At 37.3% G+C, this 19,245-nt stretch overlaps 1 protein-coding gene across 1 annotated transcript in view; it reads right to left on the bottom strand.

The window, feature by feature from the left end:
* ATP10A (ATPase phospholipid transporting 10A (putative)) overlaps positions 1-19,245 on the bottom strand; it is a 142,860-nt gene that overhangs the window by 24,310 nt on the left and 99,305 nt on the right. Inside the window, exons 8-12 of the mRNA XM_026666962.2 lie at positions 16,534-16,751; positions 14,141-14,326; positions 5,334-5,892; positions 964-1,067; positions 536-662 (exon numbers count right to left, since the gene is read on the bottom strand). Coding sequence (XP_026522747.2) covers positions 536-662; positions 964-1,067; positions 5,334-5,892; positions 14,141-14,326; positions 16,534-16,751 — 1,194 coding nt within the window. The remainder of the gene's footprint in view (positions 1-535; positions 663-963; positions 1,068-5,333; positions 5,893-14,140; positions 14,327-16,533; positions 16,752-19,245) is intronic.

The following is a 19,245-nucleotide window of genomic DNA, read 5'->3' as shown; positions in this document are numbered from 1 at the left end:
TTTTAAACTCATGAGTGTCCTGGGGAGATGACAAGAAATGTTAAAAGCATCATGATGATGACATCATATAAATTGCATATATTGGGGAACTGGCATGATGATATCATAAGATGTGTAACATATATGAGACATGGCTGGTACTAGACACACATGCTCCAGCTGTGTGGGAAAGGACAGTTGATCAACCTGCATCATTGCAACACTTATACAGCCCAGCTTATAGTAAGTTCTCTTACCTTAATAAAGGCTGCTCTAGGACTTAGTTAAATTAAGATGGCTTAAATTAAGATGGCTTAGTTAAATTAAGATGGTTTCATTACTTCAGCTGAGTTCAGTTACACTTTCATTTATCAAAGTTACTACTGTATTTCAAATGTCATTTTCTTCTTTATTTTTTCTTAAACATTAGAAGGTTCTAATTGTTTGGTCCTCCAACACAGGTAATAGCTCAACGAGAAATGATATTTTTGACTTTACTGAAACGGGACAGGGTATGTAAGCGAATGATTAATATATGGCTTAGATGCCAAGATACCTAGCAGGTGAAGATTCGTCTCTATACGGCTGGCAGACTGGAAGAGCAGCTCCTCACGGTTTTCAATAGAGGCTTCTGCTTCAATGTGACTTTTTAACCAGCAAGAATAGTCCGCATTGCTCAGCACCTTTTGGAAAAATCAAAATGCAAACATTTACAGAATGTATAGATCATAATCCAATCTAATGCGAACGCTATCAACTATCTCCTAGTGCCCTTTTGGATTGTGACCATAAATTCATCCCTCCACCCCAGATTAAAAAAAAGTACCCTGAAATATACACTTCGGGATTTTTTTCTGAATCAAATGCTTTCCAGATGTCTTCGACTTGATCTCCAAAAGTCCTTAAGAGTTGGCCAAGTCATCTGGGATGCTGAGCAACAGGGTGGAAAAATATATATTAGGAAGTATTGGGGGGGGGGCTTACTTTCTTTGCAATGCACAATGTCCTCAGACCATCAGCAGCATACAAATTAAGAAACCTTTGAGTTTTGCTTTGGATTTTCTTTTGATGCCTGTTTCGGGCGTCATCTAGAAATAACAAAAGAACAGTTAAATTTAGTACTAATCCATTGTTTTAACATGAAACCCTTTGGTTTTCAGAATTGCTAACTCCTATGAAGTTCCAAGTTTGTGTTGTTCAAATGAATTATTTTAAGTATATGGCATACCTTTTCTCTGAGATTTTCTATGTCATTTTTATTATTTACCATTCAACTGCTCAGATTAATGTAGAATTAGGAGAGCACTATATATGCCAGCCAGCCAGCCAGGTAGACAGACGGAGAGGCTTATATACACGGTCAAAGCATAGACAGTGAAGGCCTCACTAGTTGTGATTAATTGCAATAGCTGCCTTTTTGGAAATGTAATACTTATGCTGAGAGCCATTTTAAAGAGTCCCGAAGAGAAACTTGGACACTGTGAGTTCTAGACCTGCCTTAGGAACAAAGTTAGCGGAATGATTTTGGGCCAGTTACTCCTTCTCAGCTCCAGGAAAGAGGAAATGGGAAACCACTTTTGAAATCTTGCCAAGAATACAGAAAGAACCTGTCCAGGTAATTGTTAGGAATCAGCCCTGACTTTATGGTACAAAAAAAAACCCCTTAATTATGTTTTCATTTTTTTAAAAAAAAGGGTTTTTCTATCAAGCAAAAAAAGTAAAACTTTTAAAAACACCATCTAGTATAATACTTAATAATGTAAAGGTCTATACCAGCTAAAATATTAAGTGTTGATATGATGAATGCACAGGGGTGCCCAATAAATCTTTCAAACACTCCTTCATGATAAGCTTTAATTATTGAGCTGTTTTGCACCAGCAAAACTCTCATGGTCAGAAAAACAAGCATCGAGGCGGATGCTTTTACCCAGAATACAAATAGCCTCATCAGAAAAGTTTACTTCAACTACATTTCTTAATCCTGTAACTTTCTTCTAGTTTGGTTTCTAAAAGGCAAAAAAGGTTCATTGCTTCATCATTTGACATTTCATTAAATACTGTATACAGAAAACCTTTGAAGTAATTTTCTCCAGCTTTTCCAGAAATTTTAAAATAATTATGGCAAGATATTTGTGCCAGAACAAACATCTGTCAAAAATCTGAAGATTACATTTCATGCAAACATACCATGCAAATGTGTCACAGGAAACAATCTGATCTGACTACCAAATCTAAAAAGTTGTTTTTATTTCAGTGTCTTGTTTCATTAGCATTTCATTCCGTAGAATATATTGTATTCATTAATAGTATTTGCAAGTACTATTAATTGTAAAATCGCAAAAGATGCTATCATAGCCACCTACAACTGTGAAAGCTGTAAAAACTAGACAGCAGGAAAACTATTGTATTGGAGAAGGCTCCTGTGTATTCCACAGCAGCAAAAATGACAAAGAAGCAAATACTGGAGCATATAAAACCAGATATATCACTGGAAGACAAAATCAAAAAATTCCGCCATACTTATTTTAGCCATGTCGTGCAATCAAATTCTCGGGTAAAGGCAGTTATGCTTGGAATGGCAGTAATAATAATAAAAAACTATACAAGATTGGAATATGTGAAGAGAGCTGGTCCATAGAATTGTCCATGATTAAACAAAGAGCTTTTCTCCTCCTTCCCTGCCACCCCCTCTCTTCCTCCTCCTCCCTCCTCCCTCTTCCCATCTTCCTCCTCTTCTTCCTCTTCCTCTCTCTCCCCTTCCTCCTCCTTTTTCTTCTTCTTCTGCAAATAGCCTCAATAACTTCACAAATTAAAAAAACCCTTGATATCAAAAGATCATTCTAAAACCCCAAAAATGCTTTTAAAAAACTAAATATTAAAATAAGCAATGGTATGCGTGTTTGTATACACACAAACACAGAATATATATGTATTCTGTCTCACAGTACGTTCATATACAGATAAAAAATACACACTGTTGATTTATAGGTAACTATATAAGCCCATCCCTTTATTTTAACTGCCTAATTTGCCTCTCTGTGGTTATTGAAGTTAGATCACTTTTATTCTATATTTAACACATTTCAAGGCTATAGATACTAATCTTGATATTTGCCAGGTTATTGTTTAAAAAAAAATCAATTTGAACAAAATTAATGTGAAGTGGGCATGCTACAAAACAAATGCAGATCTCTAGTATCAATTTTGTATTCAATAATTGTCCCAATTTTGTAAAAAATAAATATGTTGTCCATCAATGGAAGAATAGATTGTAAATATATTGGAACTGGCAGAAATGGCACAACTGACCTGTTTGATCAGAGTGAAAACAACAAGGGCATTTTTAAAAGGCTGCAAAGCTTTATGGATTTTTTTGTGAAAACAAAAAAAGTAAAATCATGATTTATGAATTTAATGATTGAAAAGATGAGAATTAAATAATGGGTTGAAGGAATTTCTGGAGAAATTAAGGGGGAGGAGATAGAAAATTATTATATTTCATAATCCTTCCTTCCTTCCTCCCTCTCTCTCTTCCTTCCTTTCCCCTTTCCCTATCCTATCCTATCCTTCTTTCATCTTTCTTTGTCCTATTTTTTCCTTTAGATTTTACTTTTACTGTATTTAAGATTCTTAATAAATATAAATAAATAATGATAAAGAAAATAAGCGTGGTGGGTATGGAAACAGTCTAGGGCAGGAGTGTCAAATTCATGTCATCACGGTGCCGTCATGTGACATATTGGGACTTCCCCCCTTTGCTAAACTGGGCCTGGGTGTTGCCAGCGTGTGATGCATCTGGCCCACAGGCCATGAGTTTGACAGCCCTAGTCTAGGGGATAATGGCAGGAAATCTCATTAGCATGGTTTTAGGTAAACAGTATTTTGTGATTGGCTATGCCATATCAGTTGGCCATTTTGTGACATTCAAACATCTCTTTGCCTCAGAATATCTGTTTATCTTTAGAGTAACCTTGTGCAGGTGTTCAAGAATGAAAATTAAAAGGAGCTTCCTAATATCTGGAAGAGAAGTAAGGATTATCTCCTTATATTGCCACACGGTGAATTCCACCACTAACTTTTTCATATTGTACCGAAAGAATAAAGCATGAATTTAACTACATTTTTTTTGTAATTAAGAGCCCTGCCTTATCAGTTTAGGAAGGTCAGAGTAAGGGCAAGCTGAAATACTGGAAGAAGTTATGCTAGCTTTAGTAGTCCAGTCAAAATATATGCCCACACACATTCTTTAGATGTCTGTGTACAATTATGAGTAGCATTTAAACCAAATGAAAAATGAATCCTGGATATGGTCCAAAATTCAATTTTCAGAACCTTTCTCAAGAATTCTCACTATGCAATTAGGAGCTTCTTAACACAATGACACATTTGAAGATTCAGATAATTCTTCCTAATGCTAACAAGAAAGGAGCAGCCTATCATGCTATACTGTATCACACGAACAAACTAGTTCCAAAGAGGGTTGATCATAAGTAAATAGCAAAAATCCACTGGCTTAAATTCAATTAAAGTTCTGAATATTAGCTGTAATTAAGTTATTTTCAGCAGTAGTCTTGTTCTGGCATCCATTTCAAGAACTCAACATGTACAAAGAAGAAGACCACACATCAAGATTTCTGCTGCTTCTCTCCAACCCCCTGGAACAGAAATATAACTGTTAAGTACAATCTGTGTGCTAACTTTATTAGGGTCCCATGAGAAGCACGGCAGTTTGCATGGCTCCATTTTTATGTCAGATTTAAGCTTTACACACTTTCAGGTGAATGTCCAACAGATTTAAGAGTCATATTCAACTTTAAAAGCATGGTGATCTGTGAATGGAAAGTGTTGTCTGAATTAACTACTGGTAGGGTAAAATATACAGCCACAAAATGAAGGAAGATTCAGGAGCTACAATGAAAAATATATAATGCCCCCAGAATTAAAATATACTGTCAGAAAATACCTAGTAATAAAATATATTGAGTGCTTGGGGAGGTGGATGACTGTAGGAGTTGACCGAAACGTGCATTATGATGCAAATTTCACTACTTTGTGATATGTATGTTGTGCAAATTTGTAGGGGAGAGCATGTGTTGCAATCTTATAGTGCACATTTTGTTCTTTTGATGAAACATTTGATTTTGGTTTGCATGGGAAAAGGCATATAGGTGAAATCCACTTTCTTTTTTACTTCCTATTGGATTTTTTTTCCTGAAGAGCTCATAAAAGAAACTGCGATGAGTGAATTTCCGAACATTTACAAAGCTCTCCCACTTCCGCCAACTCCACCAGCACTATGGCAGGATAAGTCATTCTTAGATTATTGTATATTTTACTCTAAAAATAGTTTTTACCTGATGAACAGGGCAGAAGGAGGTCCATGATTACAGAATCTGCTCCTTTAGTGTAAACATTTATTTCATTTGTAAGAGGATGTCTGACAACCACTGACATTCTTTTCCGGGTGGAGTCAAAGCCTAGGATGTGTAGAACTTCAAAGGTGAGTCTTCCCAGGTGAGGTAGCTCAATTGACACCTGGTCAGGTAGCCTGCCAACTAAAGCACACTCGTATGCCTTGGATGCATAGACAAGGGCAGCTTCATCAGGGCTCTCGGCTTCATAGCGCAGTTCTTCCTCTTCTGCCACAGTTTCTGAGGTCCAGGTGGTTTGCTGGGAACTGTAGCCATTGTCATCTAGCTGGGAAGAGTTGGAGAACTTTTCTAATTTTAATAAAGTGCACTCTGCAGACCCTGGGGAAAGAACACCTGAGCTAATTCGTTGGCTTGATTTGCTGGTTGCCAGGCTTGAAGAGCTACTACTGTTTGATCCAGAGGTCAGTCGGCTGGGGGTGAATCTCCGAATAAAATCTTCAATGGTCTTTACTGGAGACTTCATTTCAAATCTGATTCTGACCTTCAAGGAAAAAAGACCAATAAGTGGGATGAGATATTTTTGTTTTTGTTTTGTTTGTTTATGGTTGTACTCACATGTGACCTGTTGGTTTTAAATAGAGTGAGCAGAAAAAAATGAGAAACAATTCAGAGTCTATAACATATCAAGATTTAAAAGCAAAATAACCATAGCTTGCCTCCAATTTTGGGTTTATCTTCCTTCCTTTCTTAATTGTTTTTGCATTGAATTAGACAGAAGCTTGAGTGGGGAACACGAATAAGAAGCAAGATAAAACCATACCATATGTTCTTCTTCACACACATACGAAGCCATAATTGCAATAAATAAGGTTAGAATAAACTACTCTAACTCTAGTTTACTACTCCAAAAAACTATAACTTATTCAATTGATGCTCACCCATCAAATGGCACAAACTATTTTATGTCAGATGTGAACCCAACAATAGACTGAATGTTTACACATATTTTCTTCAATTCAGAGAAGACGATTAACAATTCATAACTGGGAACTGGAACAGAACAAAGATTGTTAGAGAGAATAAATCCCCAAATACAGAGTAACACATACTGATATAGCTTATGCACTGACATTCAATCAGATTTTTCAAATATAACCTTATGTGCAGAAAATAAATGGAGAATAACTTCTAGGTCTAATTTTCCTACGCTGATTTACATTTAACAGATCAACAGCTGAGGCAGATCAATAAAAAGAAAAAAAATGTAATTGGTTATTATTTCTGTAATCTGTCCTTTGGAATTCATGTTTTTGGGGCCAAATATATGCTTACATTTCTAAAAATCTTCTTCTTGCGAAAGATTAATAAAACAACACAATAACGAAGCAAGAACTTTTATCAGGATGCATATGGGATAGAGGAACAGTAGGGAATTCATAATTCTGTTGTGATTATAGTAGAAAGATTAATTGCTCCCCATATCAGCCTTCCTGTATCTTTCCTTGCTCTATTTGCTTTGGATTTGTTTGGAGTCCTTCATGGATTGTACTTTTACATTCATAATAAAATGGATTGCTAATAAAATATATATCTCTCTTGTCTATATAAAATTCTCCTGATGTGGCCTGGAAATAACAACATCAAGAAAAGCTTTTGCTTCAGATGTCTCTGGTTTTGAGTATTAAACTTAAAAGGAATATCAACAAAATGAAATGTATTCAGAAGAGGGTAATTAATATGATTGATGCTAGAAAACAGAATTCTAAAAGGAAGAATGAAGGAACTAAGGCAACATCGAAGCTCCCTTCAAAGAACCTTTGTAGATAATTTCCTTCCTATTGTTCCAGGACGTAGGAATTGAATTTATGCATTTAAAAATGTAAAAAAAATATATTCAGAAGAGTTTTCCTAACATTCAGTCTAAGATTGCAAGCTATTTAACAGTGGAACAAATGTTCTCTAGAGACAGGTATTCCTTTGGGTTGACTGAGGATTTTAAATAGAGGCTGTATAATTATCTTTATGGTTTGTAAGCCACTCAGAATTGTCTTATCCATGCGAGGGGCAGCAAATAAATGAATGAATGAGTAAACTAACTAACTAACTAACTAACTAACTAACTAGATCTATCAAGATGGTGGTAGTTATAGATTTTCTGCATTCACAGCATGCCATGTGAAAGTTCTCCCACAGAGAAAAACAGAATAGCAAATCTTCTTGAAAAAAAAGGTCCAAGGAAACTGGTTTTCTTGTGCAAAAAAATAATAATAATGGTGGGCCAGGCAGTTTGTTAAAATAGGGCAGGAAAGAGAAAGATGTAATGATTCAAATAATTTAATTTTTTTCTATGTATAAGACCTGCTCTTGAAACACAGCATTCACGGGAATCTTTTTAATATGGCTTTTTCACTTTTCTTCAATAGTAGTTAATTATCAAAACTTCTTACGAACTTGTCTAATTGACTCCAATTACCCAACTCCTGTTGGGTGAAGGTTGATAGACTGAATTGAATGATTTCTGAAATCCTTTTAACTTGCATGATTTTAACTTAAGTTGTTAAGTTGTAAGCAGATTAAGGAGATGAACAATCTTTTCTTCATGCACTTCAAAAGAAGTCTCATGGACCTCAGGGACCACCAAAATCATTATTTTAGATCCCAGGGACCAAAAACTGGTTCTATGGGTGTGGCCTAATTTGTGGGTGTGGCTTGGTGTCATGTGACTGTGGTAATATATTTTATTGATCATTTTATCATTTTCTGTAAGGCCTTTGAATACTAGCAGTAAGTCTAGGAAGATGTGGGCATTCTTGGTGGGGGTAGGAGTATCTTTGCTCAGAGTGCCTCATTCTGTTTTGATTCTGCCAGTTTAGAAGGAATAGGAAAATGGGTGAAAGTTCAAGGTACAAGATACACAGTTGTGCTTTCTCATGGGACTTTCCAAACTTTCCCATGAGACTTTCCGTGGCTGCATGATCTCATCCTAGCAAGGTAACATCTGGGACTTTCCAAGATTGTGTGTTCTCATGCTGGTGAAGTAATCTCCTGTTGAGGTCATTGTTTTCTGAATATGCATACTGTATATTTTGCTTGTGTTTTTCTCAATAAATACTGCTACCTGAGTTCTCTCAGGGTTGGCATTTTCTCAGAGACAGTTCCCTGTGTCTCATTCAAATGTCAATCCACCATAAATGGTGACCCCGACGTGATAGCTTGAAGGCTATACGTTTCCCGCATCCTATACTCATCGTCGCGGACGCCGACTGGCCCTCATCTTCTTCGCTGGACGAAGATAGATTCTTTTCGTGAGTATGGGGGAGATCTCTCAAGGCTCAGAAAGAGCACATCAGGGAATTGAGAGAGGATCATTGGGAATAGTTTTGGGTTTGGAATTGGCAGTAGGGGTTGTGCTGTAGGAAAGAAAGAAATTGAGGATTTACTACAGTATGTTTGGAAAATATTAAGTCATATCCGGAGGGAGGTAGTATTAAAGTGGAGTCCTGGAAAAGATAGGGAAATTTTTGCATGAGGAACCTCGTGCCCCTTCTTCAATTTTGTTAACCTGGAGAGTGATTATGGATGCATTAGCTACTTATGAACAACCGCTCCTATCACCCCCGAAGAAGGTTTGCCGCTTTACCATGCGGTATCGTTTGTTGCCGCCGACGGCACCTCCAGATAAATCTGGGGGACTGTCTGGCGCTAGAAATACTTTGTCAGAAGATAAGAGTTTACCTTTAAGGGTTCAGGTGGATGCAGTTACTGCAGCTATTCAAGAAGCAAAGAATAGAGGGAACTATCAGGAGATGATTTGGTGGAGTTTGGAGTAGAAGTTCAACTTAATCCAGTGGAAATTGTCATGGATGCTGCATTAAATCCAGCGGGAGTGGAAGCCTTTACAGCTCAGAATTTTGAGGGAAGTTAAGCAAGCAACAAAAGAATATGGTGTTAGAACGCCATATACTCAGGCATTGTTAGAAGCAGTTGGTTATGGAAATAAAATGATTCCGGCTGACTGGAAAGCTCTGTTGAATATGATTTTAACTCCAGCTCAATATTTGGTGTTAGATCAGAAATGGAGACAGCTGGCAGTCCAGAGGGAACAGCAAATGTTACCCCAGATCAGCTTTATGGAGCTGGTAATTTTACAACAGTGGAACAACAGAGAGATGGTATGCCTGAGGAAGGGTTCATTCTTCTCCCACAAATAATTTTTCAAGCCATAGGGTCTCTCCCTGACGGCGAAGGTGGTGAGAAGACCTTTACTAACATCAAACAAGGGAACAATGAACCCTATGAAAATTTCATTAGCAGACTGAAATTGGCTATTGAAAGACAAATTGATAATCAATTCGCCCAGAAAGAGTTGCTTTTAAGTTAGCAGTAGAGCAAGCTAACACAGATTGCAAAAGATTTTAAATCCACTGGTAGCAAGTGGAGAGAGAGAAATCGCAGATTTGATTAATGCATGTAGAAAGGTAGGGAGTCAGTCTTTTAACATGGAAACTTTAGCTCTGGCTTTACAAACAGGACATGCTCAGAAGGGGAATTGTTTCAATTGTGGGAAGCCTGGACATTTTAAAGCGCAATGTCGGGCTCCTGGAGGAGGTCAAAGTCAGCAGAATAAGAGATCAATGGGACAGGGTGTTCGTCCTAAATCAGTGTGCCCAAAATGTAAGAAAGGATACCATTGGGCATATCAGATGCTCCTACAGTTTTTACTGATGGAGGGAAAGTTTTTGGTGCTTGTGTTTGGAAAGATAAATCTGGAATTTGGCATACAAAAGTGACATCAGAGCAGAAGTCTGCCCAGCAGGCAGAACTTGCTGCTGTAGTTTTGGCTTTTCAAAATTTTCACAATCAGGATTTTAATTTAATAGTGGATTCATTGTATGTGTATAATTTGTTACCCTTTGTAGCAGGTTCTTATTTGTCTCCTGGAATATCACCTGATATTTTAAGATTGCTTTTGTTGTTACAAGGATGTTTGGAGCAGCGTGTGAATGTGTGTTTTGTTGCTCATATTCGTAGTCATAGTAATTTGCCTGGAATTTTATCACAAGGTAATGCCAAAGCTGACGGTGCTGTAACTCAGTTCTCACTGTCCAGCCATGGGACAGTCATAGTTATTTTCATCAAACGCTAAAGCATTGGCACAGCAATTTAAACTTACCACTGCAGAAGCTGCTGCCATAATTCAACAATGTCCAACTTGTTCAAAGCAGGCACGAATATCCCTATGGGAGTTAACCCCAGAGGGTTGAAACCTTCAATGATTTGGCAAATGGATGTTACTCAATATCCACCATTTGCGCCCTGGAAATATATACATGTGACTGTGGATACTTACTCAGGATTTTTAATGGCTACCCCTCAAAGAGGTGAGATGGTTAAACATGTCATCAATCATTGCATTAAGACTTTTTCAGTTGCTGGAACACCTAAAACTTTAAAAACTGATAATGGTGCGGCTTATCGAGCACCGGTTTTGATCAGTTTGCAAACAATGGTCTGTGGAACATAAATTTGGCATTCCATACAATTCTACTGGGCAGGCTATTGTCGAACGTCATAATTCCACGCTCAAGACCATGTTGACTAAATTAAAAAAAAAGGAGGGAAGCTCCTGGGGCTTCCGGCGATTCAAGATCAATTAAATCTAGCTTTATATACTTTAAATTTTTAAATTTGTCTGGTAACCCCTGCGGCGCGGCCAGCAGGCATTTTTCTTCTCCTTCTACAGATGCAGTGAGACCTCGGGTGTTGGTGCGGTTCCTTCCAGATCCAGCATGGGTTTCTGCTGAGCTGATAACGTGGGGACGTGGTTATGCAGCAGTTGAACATCTTGGTCAAATTCGTTGGGTTCCTGGTCGGTGTGTTCGACCTGATCATTCGCAGGCACCTGTGAAGAAAGTTTCGGAGGAGCAGGATGGCGCATCTGTGGTTCCTGATCCTGCTGATTCTGCCTAATCTGTCCTGGGCTGCTCGGGTGCGGAGAGAGCAGCGACAGCATGTTCAGCGTGCCGGAGATTTGGGCGATGATTTGTGGACCGATAATAATTACATTAAAGATTTGCGCACAACTGCCAAAAACTTGAACATCACCAATTGTTGGTTGTGTATGCACCTTCCTGGGAGAGTGGGAGAAGGACTAACATTGCATGGAGTGCCTTTTGAGGAAAAAAAGATTTAATAAAGAATGCAACCTGGAGAAAACAGTTGTCTTGTGCTACAACAGAGCAATTCCAGATCCTAACCATGGGAGGTAATCTATGGACACAAATTTCTCGAGGTCTTATCCCACCTTTTGGGAATTGCTATGAACTATAGGGATATTCATATTTTAAATAATTTTACTGTTGCTATGTTTAATGATACTATAAAGAATATTAAGATGATTAATGTAGAAATGTCTGAAATTCGTACAGTTACTTTGCAAAATCGATATGCTTTAGATATTATGTTAGCTGCTCAAGGAGGAGTTTGTGCTTTAATTCATTCACATTGTTGTGTTTTTATACATAATTATGAGCCAAACATTACAAAAACTGTTCAGGACATGGAAGATCGTATTGCTCAGCATCAATCTGGAGCCGATGGGTTTAATGCATCATTCTGGGACAGTCTGTGGTCCTGGCTTCCTGATGGATCATGGTTTAGTTCCTTATTGCAAGGGGTTGTTATTATTATTGCTATATGTATCTTATTATGTTGTTTTATTCAATGTATTCCTAATCTATTACAAATGTGTACCTCAGTCTTCCGGCGTGAGGGATCAGGTCATGAGGAACTGTGTACTATGCCACAAAAACACCCCCTATCTTTGAATAAATAAAAAAGGAGGGAATGTGGTAATATATTTTATTGATCATTTTATCATTTTCTGTAAGGCCTTTGAATACTAGCAGTAAGTCTAGGAAGATGTGGGCATTCTTGGTGGGGGTAGGAGTATCTTTGCTCAGAGTGCCTCATTCTGTTTTGATTCTGCCAGTTTAGAAGGAATAGGAAAATGGGTGAAAGTTCAAGGTACAAGATACACAGTTGTGCTTTCTCATGGGACTTTCCAAACTTTCCCATGAGACTTTCCGTGGCTGCATGATCTCATCCTAGCAAGGTAACATCTGGGACTTTCAAGATTGTGTGTTCTCATGCTGGTGAAGTAATCTCCCTGTTGAGGTCATTGTTTTCTGAATATGCATACTGTATATTTTGCTTGTGTTTTTCTCAATAAATACTGCTACCTGAGTTCTCTCAGGGTTGGCATTTTCTCAGAGACAGTTCCCTGTGTCTCATTCAAATGTCAATCCACCATAGTGACTGGCTGGGCATGGCTTGTAGGTAAATATTATAAATATTTATATAAATATTGATTTTTTTAATAAAAAAGAGCAACTTTTACCCAAAATCAGGCAAAGCAGGCAGACTGAATTCACAGATTCATTCAGAAATCTATCTATCTGCCATTGGCTAGCTCAGTCTGTCACATAAAATTTGCTAGCAAGCAAACTCACAAAATTAACTCGCAACACACCATGCACTGAATATTGAATTTTTTATTTTTTTTAAAAGAGCAACTTTTACACAAAATCAGGCAAAGCAGGCAGATTGAGTTGCTCACAGAATCATTCAGTGATCTATCTATCTGCCATCGGCTAGCTCAGTCTCTCAAATATGCTTGCCATTAGTCTGTACTGAATTTGCTTGCAAGTAAACCTTCAGTCCCAAGGGAAGTTCAGCTGTACTTAAAAGCAGAGACGAAGATCTAAAGACTAGCTAGAAAGCAAGAAATCCAACCATTTCCTGCTTCCTAGCTAATCTAAATCTCCCAGCACAGCAGAACAGATGATGGTCGGAAAAAGGAAAAAATAGAAATTTAGCAGGCAAGTTTACCGGGTAAGGAGTGAATGGGCGGGGAGGGTTTCTGCGGGCCATGTGGGCGATGCATCCTTGTGTTTTTGCACAGCCTGGATTAATTGCTTTGGGGGATGCTCTAGGGGTAAGATTTCTCTGCGGCCCACCAAAATTTTCTCACGGCCCACCAGTGGGCTGCAGCCCACTGGTTGGCGATCGCTGAACTAAAGCCCTTTAAAACATACTAAGTAAACTAATAGACCCAGAAGCCCCAGAAGAAAAACAGGAGTCATTTACAACATATAGTACAACATATAGACTGCAACTATCACTACGTAGTACAAACGGGCAGAAGACTGGCAGAATGTATCCATGAAAACCAACTAGTAATCAGAAGACATGACGAAAACTCTTTAATTACACAACATATGGACAGACTTAACTATAGTTTTGATTGGGAAACTGTGACCATTCTAGACCAAACCAAGTCCAAAAACATTTCTAGAAGCCTGGCAGTCTGACAAATTAGCCATCAATAGACATAAATAATATCTACAGGCTATGCAAAACAGACAGTCAACCAGCCAAAAAGGGAACAAAAAGACCTAAGCATGTCTCCACCAACAATAAGCATCTAGATGAGCATAGATTAACTCCAAGATTAACATCAGACCAACAATCAAGTAAACGATACCTCAATCAAGTAACTGCCAAATAAGTCAACATTAAACAACCCAACCAAAAAGCCTCTAATCAACACCCTCTCCAATACTGACAGGGCAAGCCACTAGAATATAAACTAAGAGCAAGCTTCACTTCTTACCAGTACTGATCATGTTACCAAGTTTGGATATTGAAATGTCTGCAAGAAAACAACCAAGCTCAGAGAGCACCAAGGACTCCTCATAATAATCAGGTCAACAGCAGGTCTAACTTACCTTTTGTCGTGGCTGATTTGGAGATGTAACCACCACTGTATTGCAGATTGTCAAAGCTATGAAAAAGTCAAAGATGTCTGAAAGCTCAGGGGACAGTTGGGATAATGGTTGATCGTGATTTTGCAAGTACTTTGCGCATTCTTTTACTTTTTGTAGCAAATTAGGATCAGGTGTTATATCTTTTTCCTGGAATAAAAACAAGTGGCAGAGTGAACAATTTGCATATTGTTGGTTGTCTGCTATACCTTCCCAAATCTCTAGAATGTGCTTGTTTTGCAAATGGTTCTAACTTCAACAATCCCATTTGTCTTTGAGCAAATACTTTCTCATCCAGAGGATGTTGTGATCCAACTTCTATCTTAACAAGTACGTTTTTTTTTTGTCCATTGAAAGGGTAAATTTTTATATGGGTAGAAAATCACTTTTAAGCAATGTAAAAACTACTCCTTATGATTTCACTTCTATGAAACAAACTTTAATATTTATTCATTGAATGTCTGTTTCAGTGCAATTGACTATAGGCATGCAACTTGTTATAAAATTATTTATAAACTAAACTGTTCCTGTTGTGCATCATATAATATTGTCAATGGTGTGTGTGTGTGTGTGTGCATGCATGAATTCATTTATTAATTAAATTTGTTTGCCGCCCATCTCACTCCAAAGCAACTCTGGGCAGCTTTCAACATCAAAGTTTAGGAAAAGTTTTTAAAAAAACTTAAAAAATAAATTGTGCACTTTGGTGAATAGTTAAAGAGTCTGAGAATATTTAACTTACAACACAGATGATTAAAACAATATGATAGTAGTCTTCAAATATATGATGGGTTGTCACATATAAGAAGCAAAGCACTTATTCTCTATTGCCCAGACGACAGGACTAGCTAGAATCAATGGCTTAAAATTACAAGGAAAGATATTCAGTTGGACTGTCACATACATAAAATAGTTAATTCTTTATTAAAGGTCTTGAAACAGACTCTGGATGGAATAAATAAATTCTAAGAGTCTATGATATTTGATTAAAATAAATTGATTTGACATAGGAACACAAAAATCTAATAATTACAGGTCATCCTTTTTCTACAATTTTATTAAAGATTTTTTTTTTAAGATAGAAGACTAATACTAACATAAATAAGACAAAAAAATTAAAGAGAAAGTAAAAATGCAAGAAATGAAAACAAGTAAATCAGGAAAAGGGAAAAAAAGATAGAAGTAGCTTCTGATCTTCTTTACAGCCATTATAAATACAATTATAAATTTATATGTATGGTTACAATATAACTCTCTTCTTTCTTTAATCTATTCTATCTAATCATCAAAACCATAAATCACAAGTTCAAAGGACTATATGGGGTTACAGCACATCTTTTATTAAATTGAGGTCTAGGAGTCCTACTGCTTTCCATAAAAGAAAATGAATCAATGCTACTGGTTCACCTAGGACAACTGGAAGTCCCATGTAAAATCAACATAGGAAGAAGTAACTACAAGTTTCTTCTTTGATTGTTGGCTTGTATTCCCCATCATACCTGGTACTACAATATATGTATATAAGAACTTATGTTGCTCAGTTTCTGCATTGCTACAAAGACAGCAAAGCCAGAAGATTGGTTTGGTGGACTGGTAACATGTCTCATAGGTTCCTCTGGTCTGGCAAGTCATGATGTACAGGTTTAGTAAAACATAGTTGGATTGGGTGCAGTTAGTGTGATGATCCAGGGCGTAGCACAAAAGCAACTAAGTCACAAAAGTAGGTAACACCCCTTTAATACCTCCAACTTGGCCCCCCTGTCCAGTTATCATTGGCTGGAGAAAAAACTCTCCCAAGAGCAATCTTTAAAGGGAAGAAATTCAGTCCGAACCCAAAGTAAATATAGATTATCAATAAAAACCAATACAAACCACGCTGCAGCAATTAACGAAACAGGGCAGGATAAGTTATTGCAGACTTCCAAAAGATAATGAAACACACAGTTAGGAGGACGCCAGAACCCAGATAAGCCTCGACAAACAGAGATGCTTTGCTTCCAGCAACTTTGCTCTGTGTAGTTTGCCTTTTTAAACAGTTTTCCCAGCTGCAACTAATGAAGGGGATCAGGGCCCTTTCCTCCCCCATAAACCACGTAACTCACGTTGGTCCCTTCTCCATTCCTCCCTGCGTGCCCTAGGATGAAGAGGAGGTGGCCCTGGGTCTTCCTCTGAATGCCCAGCCAGACTGTGCCCTTCCTCAGTTTCTTCTACAACCACCGGAGCCACACTCCCACTCCCTGTCAGCTGCTCGACCTCCACCTCAGAATCAGATTCCAACAAGGGCATGACAAATAGATTAAAATGGTGGTACTAAGGGAACAATTAGAATAAAATATCACTTTTCCATCCTTACTTACCATTGGGCTACTGAAAGCTGTATGCTTTGAAAGAATGCTTGCTCTTTTGGCTTCTACTCTGCTTCCTGTTCGTCTATGAGATTTTACACTCTGGTTCCTGTAGGGAACTTTGACACTCTGATGGCTGCTAATGCTATCCCGTTGAGACAAGGTCCCCACTTTAGGCGAGGTTTCTTCATCTTCTGAATCAGCTTCCTGGTACATAGCTAAACGCTTTGCTTTTTTTTAATGTATGGGAAGAAAATGAATATAAAAAATGAAAACATGTGGTTAAACAGGCAGCTACCAGATAAAAACCCATTAAGACTCTTAGCACAATCACCAATTGAGATTCAAATAAGAAATAATATTCTAATTTGCAAAACATTTCAGAACTTAGAGCTTAAAAAGTTAGTAGCCTTAGACTACTAAAATATTTTTTGACCTCAGGCACACAGTCTTAGTAATTATTTCTTTAGTTATTTCTCTCATTTGCTGGGTATAGTTCCTGGCATTGGATTATTTTGTCTCAACAAAATGCATGAAACTTTATTCCAGCCACCTAAAACCTGCTACACTGCTGAAATTTGGTAGTGCATTTTTTCATGATGAAACAGCTCCCCAAATTGTTATAAGTGCAGTAGAAGTTGGCATACAATGGCCCTAAATGGCCCAAAAACCAAATAATAAAATAAAATATTAATTAAAATAAAAAGACTGAAATAATACAATACTAAGTCTTGTTAACTTTCGGGATGCTTGGATCACTGAAAGGTCATGGGATTTTGTGAGATCACAAGATTTTAGACATATTAAAATATTTTAATATTTTGATACTCATGCAGATTTATACAATGGTGCTTGAAAAGTTGTTGGATTCTGAAATACAATTATCTTTTTTTTCCCCATTAAAAGCACCAAAAATTGCCACCATCTCTTGCACTGTCATCTTGCATTACCACCACAGTCTCTGTGCTTTTGAAAGTCCCTCTTGTCCACAAACAAATTGCACCCCTCTACACTAGATTATATACAATACTTTTATTAATAAAATGGGTGTATGTATATCAATAGGTACCCAGTTGTTACTAGTTTCCAGGAAAGTTAACATGACAGTAATTGAATATTTTACTAAACAGTAGTTGCAAAATGACAAAACAACCAAAAATCTCAACAAAACAAAAATACAGGGATCTGGTACTATTGAGAATTTTGAACTATTATAATCATTAGAACCAATGATTAATACATGGAGGTTAAATGTCAGTGCAAAGCACCACATAGTTGTGAGATTGCACTAGTGACTTAAGGATAATGCCAGTGGCTTAGAGTAAGTTCCAATTTCATTTTGGCTGTTTATTATATTAAAATACTTTAATATGTTTCTTCTTATTTAAAACAAACTTAAGTAGCAGGCTTGTATATAGAGCCCAGAAATCAGTGACTCATCAGCATACTGGCTATATGGATGAATGATCTGCTGAGTCAATCAAGAGTTCAATTTAAAAATAAGATACAGAAAGATCTTACTCCATTATTGCACTTTCTCTTAGAAAGTCCTGCATGTAGTGCTAAAAATAGTGTTATCATTAGACCAAGCCCAATCTCTTGAACTACATCATTGTTGGAAGTTCTCCAGGCTTAAAGTTGCCAAGGTTGGAGATTCCTGCTCTTGGTGGTATTTTTTGTCCAAAGAAGAGTGTTTATCCAGATGTACAGGATTTTCTTGTTTTCTTCTCTTCTTTTCTATTTTTAAATACACATCACCCAAAGTAATGCTGAGCTGGAATGGTCTTCAAAATTTATATTGCAAATAAAAAAAGATTTTCTTGTACTTCATTTTTCAAAGCTGTGGGTTCTCCAACACTGGAGGTTTTTAAGAAGAGATTGGACAACAATTTGTCTGAAATGGTATAGGGTTTCCTGCCATAGCAGGGGGTTGGACTAGAAGACCTCCAAGGTTCCTTCCAATTCTGTTATTCTGAAACTTAAGATAGCAAAATGACTGAAACAGACCACAATAATAATGGGATTATGTTACTGGTTGTTATAAAACTATTGAGACTCTTGCCATGGGCTAAATTTAGGATATATTTGAGTTACAAACATAAGCCAGAAGCAAAAATGGACTGGGGATAGGCCTAAAATCCAGAGTTAAAGGAGGGGACCTCAGGAAGATTATACAGGGGAAGCTTCTTATGGCAACAGATTATATCAGGAATGGGAATATGTAGTTTAGTGGATGCTCCTGAATAACCATCACCATCATAGCCAAAAGTGAGGGATGCTGGAAAGTGTAATTCACTTAAATCTGGACCAGACCAGATGACCGTTCCTGTTTCCAATTTCATTGCCATCCTACTTCAACTGCATAGGGAACTATCCTGATGAGTAATGAACACAAATATTTTCTGCATCATCCACATTTGTTTTATGATATTATACTGAAGGGAGAATGAACAATTTGGACATTACAGCATAACACAGATGGGTTTTAATTGAGCATCAAGTTATAATGACTAATTGAGTAAAATAATTAGTTATTTAATTCAGTACATAGCTTCCCCCATTTTCTGGCTCAATGTGACAAAGCTATTTCATGCGGAAATAGCTCATAAAACCTAGTAGAGCCCATGAGAAAAATGTCTTTGCAGTGTACTTTTTCCTAAGCTAAGTGGTATCATCTTGCAGTTTTATTTGCACGTAATCAAGAGGAAAAATAAGTCTGTAGGG

This window comes from Notechis scutatus, chromosome 5, assembly GCF_049901735.1.
Source record: "Notechis scutatus isolate UNSWTSFEM ecotype Mainland chromosome 5, rNotScu1.2, whole genome shotgun sequence".
Taxonomy (NCBI): domain Eukaryota; kingdom Metazoa; phylum Chordata; class Lepidosauria; order Squamata; family Elapidae; genus Notechis; species Notechis scutatus.
Note: the sequence above shows the minus strand (reverse complement) of the source record. Positions and strands in the feature narration are given on the sequence as shown.